The following is a 17,202-nucleotide window of genomic DNA, read 5'->3' on the forward strand; positions in this document are numbered from 1 at the left end:
CTCACACCTGATCAAATTAATCATCATCTCTGATCATGTAATACCTAGACCCCAGGGAAATGTTAAAAGTCATAAAGTTTGAGATTTCTGTTGCTTCTCCACAGGAAGGTTCTGCCATCCATAGCCTTAATAGGTTATCAGGAAAGTTGTTTTTTTAATAGTCAGCTTAATTTTTCTGCCTATACCTACTTATCACACCCCCATGTAGCATGCTAAATAATGCATCTGCCTTTTGACTGTTTACACATTTCAGAAATCTATTTACATTCAACTTAGTCTTTGTTTAGCTGAGCTATACATTTTTAATCTTCCCTTATTAATCAATACCACCAGCCCATAATCATTTTGGAGCTTTTCTTTGAACCTCATCCAGTTGGTTTTTCTACGCCCATAATGTGTAACCCAGAACCAGATGCAGAGTTCCAAGAGGAGTCTCACCCAGACCAGCCCACTCCCCACTCCTCTGTGAAAGCTCAGTCCCAAACCACAAGAGCCTTATTTTCTGTCATATTATAACAGAAACAAATGTCTTGTTTTCTGCTTTTATTCCCAGTTATTTTTTGGCATGACCGTGTGTGTTGCATTCCTTCTACTAAACATCTGTGCTTCAGATCGCTTTTCTCCAGATGTAATATAAACAGCATTTTGGAATCAGAGTACAGAGACTCAGCTCTGCCACTCTAGCTGTGTGACTCTTGGCAAGTCACCTAATGCTCAGCAACACTTCAAGTTCTTCATCTAAATAACAGACACACAGATTCTTCCAATTTCACAGGAGCTTTGGAGGGTGAAAGTATGTAAATGAAAGGAGTTTACTAACTTTAATGGTGTGTATGTCAAAGTATGTATATATGTACATTTATACTTAGTACACTTGACATACTAAAGGTAAACATGTATATTCCCTAAAGACTTTTTCTGTTTGCATCAATAGCCAGTTGTACCATTTAATCACCTTTGCTATCAGGAAATTCTTTATCTCAGATTAATTTTTCTTACCAAAATAGTATCAGATAGAGTATCCTTGAATTGTATGATCTGAAGCTATAAACCATGAGATTTTAAGATTTATCCTCTTCCTACAGATAAATCAGGTATAGGGCATCTGCTTCTGTTTACTACGTTCTAAGAATCAGGCTAAACATTTTACCTTAATGACCTAATTTAGGTTTCTTAATTTTATGAAGTAGACACTATTAATATCCTCCTTTTACAATTAAGGAAACTGGGGCTCAGAAAAGTTAATTAACTTGCCTAAGGTTAATAGATGATAAGTAGTAGAGGCTGGAAACCCTACAACTCCAGAGCCCGTGCTCTCAAACACGGGCATAATTTACTGCCACAGATAATAATTGTGAACTATAGATTAAATATATGTCAGACACTCTGGAGAGGAGTGAAAAGGAATGGTTCCTTCTAAGAGGTGCGCTGCTTGGCCACAGAGGACAGCACGCACAACGAACTGTTATTGTCATACTGTACCAACTATCCAGCACCTAAGAAAAAAATGACTTGCATGAAATTCACATTCAATTCCTTTAAGAAAAACTATTTGATGACTATTGCTAATCACTTTACTCCCGATTCGCTGGCGCTCAATTATGTGATAGAGCACTAAATACCATCAGTTTTACTTTAAATTGTCCGTTCAATTATGGGTTATCTGATAACCCATTATCTAATAATACTCCTGGAGTTTGTCATTCCCCTCATTTTGGAGTACCACACCAGACTCAGTTCTAAGAGAGCAGTCTGCCTGGTTCTCCCTCTTCATTTGTTGCTGCACATCAATGCCAGATTAATCTCTTGAACATAAAGTTTCCATAAGAACCAGTCCCACCTCCGAAGTTTTACTCCACTCTGCCTGAGGCACTAAATGATGTTAACGTGTGTCTGCCTTTCCAACCATATAGCCACATACATCCTCTTCTCCATCCATAGTCTCCTTGTCACTGACTAAACAGCTCCTGACCATGGCCATCTCTGCTGGAACTTCCCCACTCCACCCCCTGCTGATCCCACCCCACCCCCCACTTTTTAGGAATTTCTAATGCATCCTTTTCTTTTCTGAAAGTCAATTTTATTATGCTTTGAAGCTTTAAATGGAGAAATATAAAAGGCATAGATATCTAATATTTTGGTTAAAATGAAGACAAAACAGTTAGTAACTAAATACCAGACTCTCAGGAGAAAACATTTTACGAATGATTCTTTAACTTTTCAAAAACCTTGATCAATTTCAGCAGCTATGAGAACGAAGCATATTTCAGTTTCAATAAATTTTAACTATTCACACTTATAAATCTGTCCATTATAAAAGGGAAAGAACTGTTAAAATTAGTAAATTCAGTTAACAAAAATGAAAAATAAAACTAGACAATAGCCATGAAAATACTTCTACCAAGATTCTACTGAATAAATAACTCATACAAATGCATTAGGAAACCATTAGGGCATTTATTTATATAAATGAAAAAAGTATACAGAAAAGTCCACAAAAGACTACAAAAGCAAATAGAGCCATGTTGAACTGTTACACCGACTAAATTAGCAACAACATATAAAACCCCCACAGAAAGCTGTAAACTTTTACTGAACTGATATACTCCAATTTTGACACTGTAAAATGTTACAACTCTTTGGGAAAGCATAAGGCAAACATATTAAGAACCATAAAATGGTTCATATTATTCCACATAATAATTGCACTCCCAGGAATTTATCCTAAAATATTTTAAAATAACAAGCATTTAGCAATAGGGAAATAATTTAAATAAACTGAATGTGATTAAAATTAACATTAGTAAAACTAAATACAAATGGAGTCAGATAATTAAAAATGGGGAAAACCAATTAAAAAGTATAGTTGTCTTAAGACTATAATTATGTGAACAAATAATAAGAAAAGGGAAAATATTAACTCAAAAATGAAAGTTCTGATATCACTGTACCAGGATGATGAGGGTTATGGGTAATATTTCCATTTGGCAAAATTCTCTTCAATGTTTTCACTATGAAAGTTGGTTACCATTTAAAAAAGTTATTTGTCTTTCCAAATAATCTCTTCTCTTGCCCGCTGGTAAATTATGTATGTTAGTTTTAAGTTGTGTTCCTCTATTTGTACCTCAAGTGGCAGTGAATGAAGATATGATATCCTGGGTATCCCAGCAGAAAGAGGCAGCCCTGCCCCCTGTGGTTGGTGCAAACTACAGTGAACTAGACATAAATAACTAAAATTGTAACCATACGTTACAACTTTATGTGTTTGGTATTTTATTTAATGCATCAAGATATCCAAGTCTTTTCCTTACAATTCTGTCATGACAAAAATTAGTTTTAGTATTTTCATTTAAAATGTTCCCAATATACTGAAAATGCTCCACTGAGACATATAACTTTTTATACTGAGTTTGTATTAGGTTAACCACAAATAAAATCACTTTACATATTTCAAATAGTTTTTAAAAATTTTAAAATCAACCACGTCTTAAAGAAAGGTAATTCATAAAAATTTAAGAACTTGTATTTTATGAAATTTTTAATCATTCTTCCTTTTGAAACTTTTTATTTTTTTAATAAATGAAGTGGAATTTGAACATTTCTACAGACTGGCTGCATAATAAACTGCTTTCCTGTAACAAAAATATGCCAGCAGTCATTTCATATGAAGTCCGCTATTTTGTAAGGTGACTATATTTTCCAAATTATAGTAAAGGAGAGGGGAATATTCAGTAAGCTATTTGAGTGAAAATGTTTGAGAAAAACTGTTTTTAAATATTTAGAGCAGAGGAGATTAACTGGAGCTGCAGGCCAGCTATCTTAGCATCTATAAATATCACTTGAAAGAGCAAACTAAAAAAAAAAAATGTCATGGGGATGAATGCCCTATAAAAAGGTATAAATATTAAAGGATAGAGAGTAGAAATTTTTAATTGAAGACACATTCTGTAGTTCGACTTTTAAAAATTATACTATTTAGTAACTTGGTACAGAGTAGCCAACTGCACTGATGAAACTACCGGGGAAAAAGATCTCACAGCTGCCAAAATATAAGTCACAGGAGCACTAGCAGTTGAATAAAGGTGAATTTAATTAAACATTAAGTCTTCTATTTATATCACATTAAAAGCAGCTGTAATAATTTGGTTCATTTATAAATATTTATTATAAAAGTTTATTAGTTTCCAAACACAGCTATCACCAGACAAATGCAGTTTTATCAAAGAAATGTTTGTAATAATCATAAATCCTCCCAAATATAGGAAAGTGTTAAATCATGGCCTTTTCAAACACAGTTAAAGGATTTCACTACAACAGAGCCAGCAGGAAGCCAAAATAAAGTCAGAGTATCACTGACGTACATTCACTTTTGAGGCACCAAAGAAACATGTAGCTCACATTTCTTTTTTGATTAGAAAATAGGTCCAACTTTTCACAGGAAGACTTTGAAAAGAGTTAAAATCAGAAAGTTGATTTTCCTGAATCCACTCTAACAGCTTAATAACATCAAAAGAGAATATTTCACAGTACAGCAAAGAGCTAAACAACTGCGAGGCTTTCAGTATAGAGCAGGTAACTGTATACTATAGAAACTGTAAACAATGGGCACGTTTTCTTCATGCAAAAAAAAGTTGCTTGTCTTTTGCATGTAGCTTGGCATTCTGCACTCACGATTCAAATGTCAACTAAGGAAATGATGATGACCCCAAGCCAATCTTAAACTGTCTTAATTCCATCATCATCTCCCTTGGTCTCATTTAGAGTGATGTATTCACAGCTCAAAACTTGTTCGTTAGCCTCTTCAGGTTTTGATTTTTTAAGCGCGAGCTCTGCTGGAAGAAGAGACGAGCAATGCTCAAGAGACTGTGCAATGTCATCGATCGTCCATTTGTCTTCAGGAAGGGCATGCTCTTCAAGGGTAAATGGTCCTTGTTTGGTTCGGGTCAGTTCTAGGACATTGGCACATGAAGAAAGTTCTATGGCATCGAAAGACAAAAAAGAAAAGTCCAAAGATAACTGATTCAATATTTAGTCCGTGATTTTTCTAATGACAGAAGAACTCAATTGAAACCTTTCAAAAGTGTCTCAAAGGTTAAAACTGCAATGATCTAAGAACCAAGAGCCTTGGCAGTGAGATAACTAAGGAGCAAAATAATATTTAGCAAATCCTGTTTGCAAACATTATTTAATAACTCACCTTGTAAGCTGCTTCAAAGTCTACAAGGAATTTGCATCCACTTCCCTTATTTAACCCATGAAGCCACCCCACGTGGTAACTATTACTTCACTTTGCAGATGAGCTCTCATGACCTGCCCAGCAAATGCCAGCAAATGGCAGAGAAAGGGCTGCAACTGTGTGCTCCTTGTAAGACAGTAGCTTTCAGTTTTGAAAAAATCTAACTTGTATCAATGAAAATAACTTTCAAATGGATAAATCTGGCTTTCTTGTTCCTTCTTAGAGTTAAAATATTTTGTAGTTGAAAAAATGATGGCCCTTACATTCGTTATTACCCTCTTCATCTTTTTGTTGCTCTTTCTCTTTTCTCCCATTATAATCATTTCATTGCAGCTGTGATGTTGATAATTGTATGCTATAAACCTACAATGCTGCTAAAGCTGAAGGCAGCAAGAGTACAATTCCTAAGGCCAGTACTCAGATTCAAAACAAAACAAAACAAAACCAAAAAGCCAAAAACACAGAAAATTTTTCTACTCATAAAAAAGGAATATTACCCTCTAAATGATAATCCCTAATGCGGCTTTATGCTTACCTTTGCCAATGTCACTGACCAAGCTTCTGATATAAAAACCTCCTCCACATTCAACATCTGGAATGTTAACAGTGACATGGTAAATTGCTAACCTCCTATGAAATCCACTTTACATAGAAATGATGCCCCTAAACAAATGTAGAAATGCACTATGCAAACAATTGAGTGATAAAATATTTATGTGCTAAAACATAAATTATTCATCCAGTAGCATATGCGTTTGTGAGATTGAAAAGTCAGAGTGTGGAGAAAGCAAACAGCAGAGACTCATGAACACATTTTAAATTAACTGGCAAGTCATACCATTTTAATACTTCATCCTTGTTCATTTAATAGGTTTTAAATAGTTAGAAATCTCAGCTTTGCTATCATGAGCTGTAGATTTAAAAAAAAAAACCTTCAGAATTATATGCCTTGTTCATTTAATAGGTTTTAAATGATTAAACATTTCAGTTTTGCTATCACAAACTATAGATTTTTATAATATTTTCTGATTTGTACACTTAAAAAATAGAAATCATAAAATAACTTAAGATGGGGCCTCCCCAGTGGCACAGCGGTTGAGCACTGTGTTGTGCAGCTGCCCGCAGCCTCTGCAGCGCCGGTTCGATCCCCGGCCACCAGGTGAGGGTCCCACATGGCGCGCAGACCTCTCCTGCTGCCCGCTGCTGCCCTCAGCAGTGTACTTCGTCAGTCTGCCTGTTCTGCTCTTCCCTCTGGCTCTGGTGAATTTTCCCACCCTCCGTGCTTCTGACTGTACCCAGTGCTTGTATAAATAAATAAATAAATAAATCTTTAAAAAAAATAACTTAAGATCACACAATGTCCCAGAACTGAATGCATATCTAAACATCTTAATACAGTACGATACAAGTTTATTGGTGAAGCTGGGCTCTGGATTATTTTTATTCATCCACAAGACATTCTGAAAATTTCCACACAAAACGACCTTATCCCAGCTGTTTCTAGTTTTATCATACACATAAAGCTATTTGGGGAATTAATCAAAACTCGCCACCTGGAAATCTTAATTTTTTATCCCTCTCTGTAAGTTCAAGGTTGGGGACTACTGTTGAGATTTAAAAAAAATAAAGCTAACATTCTTGCACTATTTTTTGACAGCCCTTTTTGGAGTATCACAATTTCCAAAGAACAAAATAAAGTCCTAACAACTTACATGAAATTGGAAAATTTTGAGTCTTTACTTGCATAGGTAATATCTACTCTGCCGGTCAAGTTGTTGCATTACCATGGAAATGAGTGAAATATTTTTAGTGGTTTTTGTTTTCAATATTTGTCAAACATTTTAGAATCAGGAAACCTGGGCAAAGTATGAGCTCTTTTAATTGTATAAAAACCACACTCTACATGAGCTTAAAACACATTAGATAATAATAACACCAAAGGAAAAAAGCAACAAAGTTTATGAAAAAGGTTTTAGGAAAGTATTTCTAAAAGGAATCCTATTTATTATGCACTATGAAATTAAGAGTAGGATGAATTAAAGGGAGCCAGAACTATAGTTTTTGGTTCTTCGCAGTTCCTGTAGGTTCATGCCTCTTACTTCAAGCAGATCATAAAATTTCCAAACAAGAGAAACAAACTTTTTGATTTTTAAATTTATTTCAAATATAAATTTCAGGCACATTTGAATGGATAACCTGAATTAAATTTTAATTTAAACTCATGTTAATTTTAAAGCTGAATGTAAACTACTAGGTTACAACTATTCATATGGGGAAACACGTATCCATGAGATAATAAAATATCAAATATAAAGTTTTAAAAAATACACACTCCCTACATACACTTGCTGTTCTTCACAGAGATTTAAAATGTTATTTCCACCATCACAGTAAAAGAACACAATACATGAAGGCCAGTGTACTTACAAGGGCATTTTTGAACTTCCATATAGCAATCACGTTTTTATTAAATGTGTTATCAAAAAGGTATTAACAAATTCTAACCTGCCTTAATTTCAAAATTTTAAAAATCTCTAATATCCTGGGGATCATTATAATTCTAAAAATGCAGCCAAACACAAACTAAAGGTACATGTAAATATAAATAACTTCAAATGTCTCCATCTTACCTAATGTGAAAAATGGTGGCTGAAATTTTTGAAGGGAGAGGCTGTATACAGTAACAGGCCTGGCAGGTTTGGCTTCTACTACTTCACCTCTTTTCATCAAAGTGGAAAGTCTCTGTCCATCTTTCTTTAAAGCAGAATAGCTTGAAAGAGAAGAAAGGGAGAGAAGGAAAAGGAAGAACTGAGGACAATAACTCCAGATGAACGAAAGGATGACTAGCAGCCCTTTCAGTTGAAAAATCTAAAAAAATGAACTAATTTTTCTTCTAATCTGCTCCAAAATGGTGCCAGGGACAGAGTTCCTAAACATCTTTTGGGCTAATCTAGCTCATGCTGGCACTCAACGAGCACTACGCCAACTTCATTCTCCAGCCATCTTCCTGGACAGGGTCTTCTGCGTCCTCGTTAGCCCTGCTCCCGTGTCAAGGACACGAGGTCACAGTGATCCTGCTAATATTTCCTTAAAACAACTTCCATTATAATAAAATGCATTTTTCATATAAAAGTTACCACAATGTTTCTGAAAAGCAAATAATCTACTTAACAGATCTTAGCTTTGTATGATCAAATTTTACTAGATTACAAAATCCTTGGAACAATGCCAGAGAAGAAAATTCTAAAACAGTTCTTATAAATACATATAAACATCTTGAGTATATTTTAACAATAATGATCCAAAACAAGGTTTATTCAGAGCCTGCTAAAATTTTTAAATCTTTACAGTTGAAGGAAAATTACAAAGAAATATTTCTCCATTCATTTCAGTGTTTTTGCAAAAATCCAAGATTTTAAAATACTGTTATTAAATTCTAAAAGAATCATCAGTGACTTATCCTGATATATCTGATAACCATTCAGTCATTTAAAAAATAAGCAGTTTGCTTAAAAGAGTGATAGGCCCAAAAATCATGGTTAAGTAGTAGGGCAAAACACACACACTTTCAATAAATGATACTTTCACCTGTTTCATTTGTTACAGAGAATTGTGAAGCAAAGATTCCAGGCTCAAAAGAAATGGTTCCTAACACCCAACAGGCAGTGACAATTGGACTCAATCACAATTCTGACACCTATATCAGACTAGACTGGTCCCTTCACAGCAACTCTAGGAGAAGTGACATATTTGGGATCCAGAACTGCCCTGTGTATGTAGGTGGAATCAGAAAAAATGATAAATGCTGGAACAGCATGGATGTCAGACTACGGCAATGTCCAGGGACAGAGGCAGACCACATGGCACTAGCTCCCACTGTCAGAAGCTCAGCATTCTGTCTAAATCAGGCTCCCCTTCAAGTGAGGATGTCATCTGCTATATTAGATTTAATACCTGCCTTGCCATAGTTAAAGGAAATCCCCCCTCTATCATTAAAGTGACATTGGGCATTGGAAAATAAAATTAAATGTTTATTCAAATATAATTTAACTTACAGTGGAGGTACTTGCATTATATTTCCAGTAAATTTCTGTAGAATACCTTCGATATCTTCTTGTGTTATTTTATCTGCCAAAAATGAACAAAAATGTGATACTGAAACTAGTTTTGCGTACACTTTTTTCAAAGCACCAATGGTTCTGAAAATACATTTAAAAATTTTTCCAACAAGGTTTATACTCTAGCATATGTTTTGCAGGTCAAATTTTACCTTGTTGAAGCGGATAAAAATACATTCATATGGAAAGAGGGGGAGAAAAATCTTCCATTGTTCAATATTAAGACTAAATTTCCTTTACATCAATTTTTTTCTCCAACAGAAATGATCAAATCATCTTGCATGCATTTAGTTGGTTCTTAATATGGCTTTTAGAAGACCTGAGGAAGTACTTCATTAGCTACAGAAGTGGTCCTGTGATGATCAAAAATGAGGTGAGCAGAGAGCAAGTAGAAAAATACCCATGAGTTATTTTCTAAATTTCTCCAGACATCAAAATACTGTAAATAGCAATTGTGGTACTGAACATCTTCACGTATCAACACATTTTAAATTTTAACTGACAGACTTCAAAACTATTCTCTGGTATCAAATAAATTTTATACACTTACATGAAATTTTGTCCCCAAGCAAAGTCGTATTTATCTGTCTCCTTCCCTCTGCTCGCTGCTCTTGGAATTTTGTTCTTTTAAAGAGTACTCTTAGAAGTCTGACTTTCACCCAGTGCAAAAAGATTATTACACAGCAAGGATTTTAGCATATCTAAGTATTCCTAAACAATAATCTTAGGAAATTTAGAAAAACAGAAAGGTTTCAAAATGTATTACTTAGTCATGTGTTCATCTTTGATATTCTTTCTAACAAAATGATGTAATGTTAAACTACAGCTCTATAGTTTTATCAAGCAAATACTTAGTATTTGGGATTGGAATACTAACAGATGAGTCTTCAACTTATTTAGAGAATAATCATGGAAAGAAGTAACAGTGCTTTGAAGGAAACCCATTTAACTTCTTATCCTGATATATACTGATGACATTTTATTTTAACTGAATAATATTAAACAAAAACTAATCAATGTGCTTTGAATTACTATTCTAACACCAGAATAAAAATTTAAAGACAACATGGAATATTGGCCTACATTTCACTATCAACACAGCAAGACTGTTTTAACCTCAATGTGCCCTTGATCCTCATAAGCTAAACACTTGATCCCCCTCCTATGCTAAACTTGAACAAAAGACCAGAATCTACTAGACTCAAAGAAGGAAATACAGAACTCAAAAGGATTTCTCCAACAACTAGCAGTTCCAAAAAGGCAGATGTCAGATGGCTATACTGTTTTCGAACAGATGGATTTCATGATATAGATGAGAATATTCCACAAAAATTCTTGTTCCACTACAACATTAAAACATAACTACTAGTGGCACCTGAGTTATTCAAAACTTCTAAATCTAAGACAGCCAATGCTACCACCAGGCTGGCAATTGCTGAAAGAAATGCCATTGTTGATAAAACTGCAATAGCTCATAATCTAGCCACACATTTTAAAAATAAGACCCGGCAGCTCTCTACTTCTGCTAGGCTGGTTGCCTTACTGACATTCCTGCAAATGTGAACTCCTTTGCCCTGCTTGGGTGACTCTCTTAGTGATATTCCCCCACACAAGATGACAAGATGTGTTCTTTTTCATTCCACTTTTACATGGTGTCTCTCTCTGACTAAACAACTTATGCATCATGGTTTGTATTTTCATTCTGCAATAAAATCTTAGTTTCTATTACCTACCATATATTAGTTCACCAATGAAATGCTAAGCTCCTCAAAGGCAAGGCCAGTATATTTTCTTATATAACATGTATAAAATTAAGATGGCACTGAGACATTCTTGCTGAATTTAATTTGCTGAAGAACAATAGAATTTCAAGGTCAAAGGGCATTTAAAAGTTACATAGACCAATTCTTCATCTGATGTTTAAATCACAAGACAGAAAGCCCATACAAAAGCAAATGTAGTATTTTAGAATAAACGTGAATATTTATTATATTCATTACATGTAGTGTAGTGAAGCACGCTGGCTATATTTGAAAACATGGCATTGGTCCAATCCAAGTAATAATATTATCTTTGTAAGAATAAAGACTACCACCAACGGATTTTTAAAAAAATGGAGACTAAAATCTCTAAAGCAAGTATTTCCAGTAACTAGCCTAAAGATGTACATGTGAAAAAAAAAGGTGGACCTGGGTAATTATTTTCTGTTCAGTAAATTAATAAATCATCAATGTGACATTATACATTTGCAATTAATCCTGAGCATCATTCTCATAAAATTAATATATACAAGATCATATTACATGTTATATTTGCTTAAAATTTATTAACTCTTCCAGTGAAGTTACAACAGGGTAGTTGGTACTTAACTGAAGTATGGATTAAAGACAAAATTCGACCACAATAGTAACTGTTATTGGACAAGTTCTGCCACCATGAGCAGTTATTAATTTGGGGAAAAGACAATAAACAACTACTGTGAACAATGGACAACAGGTAGCCAGAACTGCAGTCCCTGTAAGAAGGGAAAATAAGTTAAGGCCCACAATCACCTGCTTCTGGTTGCTGGTGCCTCCTGAAAGGTGATGCAGGAGGGGAATCTCAAACAAAGCACTGGGACCTCACTGACCAGAGATCATGATTTGGGGAAACAACAGCAAGTAAAATTTGATAGAATTAAACAGAGAAAGATGTCTCTTGGGTCTGCTTCAGACTTTGGCTAAATTCCAACACACACACACACACACACACACACACACACACACACACACACACACTCTCTCTCTCACACACTCACCGCAAAATTAACCAAAGAACTACTACTACTAGAGCTCTTAAAAAAACTGGAAGATGTTCGAATTCCATCCAACCCATGCTGAATGAAGAAACTGCTAAGTATCTAGGGCATTTTATAGAAGCCCCAGAAATGCCTAATTTATTTATTTTTTTATTTTTTAAAAAGATTTATTTATTTATTTATTTATTTATACAAGCACTGGGTACAGTCAGAAGCACAGGAGGGTGAGAGAATTCACCAGAGCGGGGAGCAGAGCAGGCAGAAGGACTGAAGCACACTGCTGAGGGGATCAGCGGGCAGCAGGAGAGGTCTGCGCACCATGTGGGGCCCTCGCCCCGCAGCCGGGGATCGAACCGGCGCTGCAGAGGCTGCAGGCAGCTTTGCAACCCAGCGCTCAACTGCTGCGCCACCCGGGAGGCCCTAATAAGTGAGTTTTAGCAAGATTAAAAGAATAAGATCAATTTAAAAAAACCAACTCCATTATTATATATCAGCAACAAAGTATCAGAAATTGAAAAATTTAAAATCCAATTTATAATAGAATCAAAAATATGAATTACTTAGGGATTTCATATACAAAACTGAAAACTATAAAACTATGGCTCTATTTTTGCAAATTTTCTCTAAGTTTAATATTATTTCAAAATAAAAAGAAAGGTCATAAAGGATTATGAACAATTCTTACCAGTAAGTCTGAAAATGTAGATGAAATGGACAAATTTCTAGGCAAAATAAGATCTAAAATGATATAAGAATTAAAAATATTAAGTTCAATAGAAATCCAATCCATGATTAAAAGTCTTCCTAACAAAAAGAACTCCAGATATCAACCAGTAAATTCTACTATTTTTTTTTTTTTAAAGAAAAATACCAAACGGAATCAAATTCTTCCAGAGTACAGGAAAAAAGATATTACTCCCCGATCCATTTTTATGATGCCCACCCTAACCTTGGTATCAAAACCAGTCAAGGACATCAAGAGAAGAAAAATACAGGGAAATCTCACCCATAGGCAAAGATGAAAAGCCTTAACTAAATATTAGCAAACTAAATCCAGCAATTTGTATGAAGGATAACACATCATGATCAAGTTGTGCTTATTCCTATGATGTAAAGCTAGTTTAATATTTGAACAAGGAGAAAAATCAATATATAAAGAAAAAAACATTTGATAACATTAGGTGTCTGGTTTATGTTTTTTAAAAAAACTAATAAATTAGAAATAGAAAGCAACTTCCTTATGTCTATAAAAAACTTACAGAAAAAAATCTGTAAGAAATAAAGTAGGAAGATTTGTTCTCCCAGAAATCAAGACTTATTCTAAAACTATAGCAATTAAGATAGCTGGGTGTTAGTACAAGGATCCAAAAAACAGATTACAAACAAACGCACGCCTACGTGGTACTTGGTTTGCACCAAAGAGGCAAAGTATCGGAGAGAAGTGCTGGGCCAACTGGATATCTACACAGAAAAAAATAATAAGTTGGATATGTAAAGTGAAAGACAGAGCAATAAAGCTTCGAGAATATAGAAAAATATCCTTGTGCTTTTGGAGCGGGAAAGGTTTTCTTAAACAGGACACCAAAAGGACTAACCACAAAGGAAAAGACTTGGTAAACTGGACTAAATTAAGAACTTCTGCTTTCCAAAAGACATAACTAAGAGAGGTAAAAGGCAAGTCACAGAGAAGACAGTATCTGCAACACATGTCACCAAAAGAAGATTATATAAGGAGTTCATATATATTGATATTAAAAGGGGAGAAACTCAACAGGAAAAGAGAAAAGCAGAAAATGGACATGAAACCTGGACAGTCTACCAAAGAAGAGGGTGAAGGCGCCAACAACATATGATAAACATATGCTTACTCTCATCAGTAATAAAACTGAAGTCAATCAAAATACCACAATGACCAAAATTAAACACAATGACCAAAATTAAAAATATTGTTAATCCCATCTGTTGCCAAGGATGTGGAACAATTGGAACTCTTATACACTGCTAGTGGAAACAAAGTTGGACAACCACTTTGAAAACTGCTTGACAACTTCCAGCACCAAAAAATATATACTTACCCTCTGACCCAGTAATTCTACTTAAGCACATATCCAAGAGAAATAAGTATACGTGTCCACCAAAAGACAGACACAAAATACACTGTGAGGCTTTATTCATAAGTCCTCAAACGGGGTCAACCCCAATGCCTACCAACAGAAGAGTGTGTATGTCTACAGTATAAGTGTACACATTCATATGTGTAATATGCATAAATGAAAACACACACATCTATTGATTCACACACTGTGGTGTAATTTGGAAATGAGAGATAGGAGTAGTGACTGAGTGGGGGCTGATACTGGGTTTCTATGTCTTGGCTGTAGTGGCAGCCTGCATGATACTTGTTTTGTGATAGTTCATTGAGCTATAAATTTATGCTTCGCTCATTTTTTCCTCATTTATGTAATACTTTGCAATAAAAAAGTTTAAATATAAAGTATATCAAGCAGCTACAAGATGACTGATAGCCGGCTACATACTAGATCTGCTCTATTTGCTCAAATCATAATTGAGAACCAAGTCAACCCTCTAGCTTCCTCCAGGAAGTGTGGGCAAGCAAACCACAGTCCAGGAGGAGTCACTCCTACTCGATATAACCAAGGTCTGACACCCTATCTTGGGACTAAGGGGTGGTGGTGTTTAGCACACAGTATAGGCATGCTATATTCCCTTTCCTTCCACATTTCTTGCTTCACAATAAAATAAAGGCAGAGAAGGAATAGGGAAAAAGGATTCCCATTGCAGGAGCAGTTAGGCCTTCCCAGAAGGTTGGTGCACATCTAAAACAGCCCAGAAAGCCACAACAGCTCTAGTGTTATGAGCTTAGTGGGGACAGGTCTCTTCAAAGAGTAGCAACTGCCTGACTTAATAACTAAATTGTGGGAGGGGAAAGAGCAGAGAAGGTACGAAGATGCATTGCCTCCCTTCTGACTTACTGTGGTAATCTTCATAAATGCTTCTATCACCTGCCTTATTAATATTCAATTTATTTACTTGTTATTTAGTTTATCACTAAAGGCTTTATTCTATATACTGCACATTGTTCTAGACACCAAGAATCAAAGAATGATGATCTCAGCCCTATAGCTTAGGGATTAACAAGTAAATATATATTTATAAACAGTGAAAACATTATTTAGGCAAAACAGATATGAGGATAAAGAATAAAGAGAAGGGCTCTTACTATGGTTTGAAAGTTGAGTCTACTAAGCCACAGATTTGTTTTTTAATTCCTCTGAGCGAACTTTTATCTCTTGGAAACAATGACTAAAAATAGTCTTGTTAGGACAAAATGACTTCGTAACATTCTTTTCTATTACTGTGTGCTGTCTTACTGTATCCAAATGTCATTATTCTCAACAGGTCAACTAAGATCTGTGTTTCTGGCAGTTATAATGATCAGGTGGGGGGTGGCGTTGGCAGCACTGAACAGGTGGGGCTCAGGAATGCTGGGTGTCCTGCCGGGGGCAGGGTGCCGTGGCTCCATGAAGTGCCCATTGTACTGGGACTTCAGGGTATCTGTCTGCAATTACCAGAGGCTAGAACCTAATTCCGTTTTCCATTTAAACACAAAGTATTTCTTTTTTATAGTTTCAGATATAGCGAGTTTTCCGGTACTGAGTCATCAATACAACACACCCACATCAATCTGCATTTGCACTTGTGGCTTTCAGTGATTAAGATGTACATTTAAATAGCTATTTTGCTAAAACTTTTAGTGTAGAAATTGTGCACTTACAAATTGATGTGCCTATTTTATAATAAATTATTTTTATTTCTTCTTTATAGTTTGTTTACTGTATTGACTTTTTCAAATGTGTATACAGGGTGGAGTACTGGAGTATTTCTTTATTTCAGAATAGTAAAGAGGGCATCATGTGGCACAAGTCTCAGAACAGGGCTCAGTTGGTGAGAACATTGGGGCGAGTTCTCCATTAGACAGAAGTTCCTTAAGGGCACAGGTTAGGTCTTACACTTATTTTCCTTTCCCTTGGTAAATGCTAGAGCAGTTTTTCCAGATGGTAAACAGTTATTGATTTATTGATGATAGAAAAAACCATGTCAATTGGCAAAAGTGAGCTCTTGTTTTCTGGGACTACAAATACTACTCAGTAAATTGTATTTGTAGGATCTGAAGAAAATAATTTTTTCATGATTTATTGCATCATTATAACAAAGTAGGCTTTCCTTAATGTAAGTAGATAAGGTTATAAAATATACAACAAAAAGTAGAGTTTTAAGAGATTTCATAATGCTGAAGGCCAGAATGGATGGGTATGCTTAGTACTTTCATCACCCTGGTCCCTTGTTGTATCCCCTCCTCCAAGGAAGCACAGCCATGTGGCCGGTTTTAAAACCCAAAAACCTAGGTCATGGTTCACCTCCTCCCACTAACTACACCCATCTGGTCAACGTGTCTCCCTATTTTACTTCCTTGCCATTCTTCTAACAATATGTGTACAGATGTAAACTGTAATATACTCTGGAAATCTGAAATCTTCCGGTGGCCCTCCCCACACCTCTGTAATCTAGAAGCTTTCTGACTGAATAGTATGGTTAGGTTTCCATTGTTAGGTTTCCATAAGTGCTATTATTTCCTAATAATAATAATTCCAAGGATAATTTAACATCTACTTTTTAATCATCATTATGTTGCTTGGTTAATCAAGCAAGATAATAAGCTACATATAAAGGTTAACCTTTCTCATAAACAAGAAAGCTTGTTCTTAACTGCTGGGGCAATATATTATACATATTAAGAAGACAAAAACACAGGGAAGCCAGAGGCTGGACTGCCTACAGGTGCATTAAGAATAGGTAACACTGAAGACAGGCCAAGCCCCACCCCCAGGAAGTCCATAGCTCACAATTGATGACACACAATAATGTAGGTGAGCTGACTGCACAAAACAGCAACCACTGAATTATAAATAGCATAAGCACTGTAAGAGTTGCTAGGAAACCACTTCATTTATCTATCCTTTCTTAAAGTA

At 35.3% G+C, this 17,202-nt stretch overlaps 1 protein-coding gene across 1 annotated transcript in view; it reads right to left on the reverse strand.

Moving 5' to 3' along the window:
- Positions 1 to 2,400: 2,400 nt before the first annotated feature.
- Positions 2,401 to 17,202, reverse strand: part of TRUB1 (TruB pseudouridine synthase family member 1) — a 35,937-nt gene continuing 21,135 nt past the window's right edge. The window contains exons 5-8 of the mRNA XM_037496105.2: positions 9,292 to 9,364; positions 7,867 to 8,006; positions 5,772 to 5,828; positions 2,401 to 4,976 (exon numbers count right to left, since the gene is read on the reverse strand). Coding sequence (XP_037352002.1) covers positions 4,717 to 4,976; positions 5,772 to 5,828; positions 7,867 to 8,006; positions 9,292 to 9,364 — 530 coding nt within the window. The 3' untranslated portion in view covers positions 2,401 to 4,716. The remainder of the gene's footprint in view (positions 4,977 to 5,771; positions 5,829 to 7,866; positions 8,007 to 9,291; positions 9,365 to 17,202) is intronic.

The sequence above is a fragment of the Talpa occidentalis genome, unplaced genomic scaffold (assembly GCF_014898055.3).
Source record: "Talpa occidentalis isolate TD23 unplaced genomic scaffold, MPIMG_talOcc4v2.1 talOcc4.8, whole genome shotgun sequence".
NCBI lineage: Eukaryota > Metazoa > Chordata > Mammalia > Eulipotyphla > Talpidae > Talpa > Talpa occidentalis.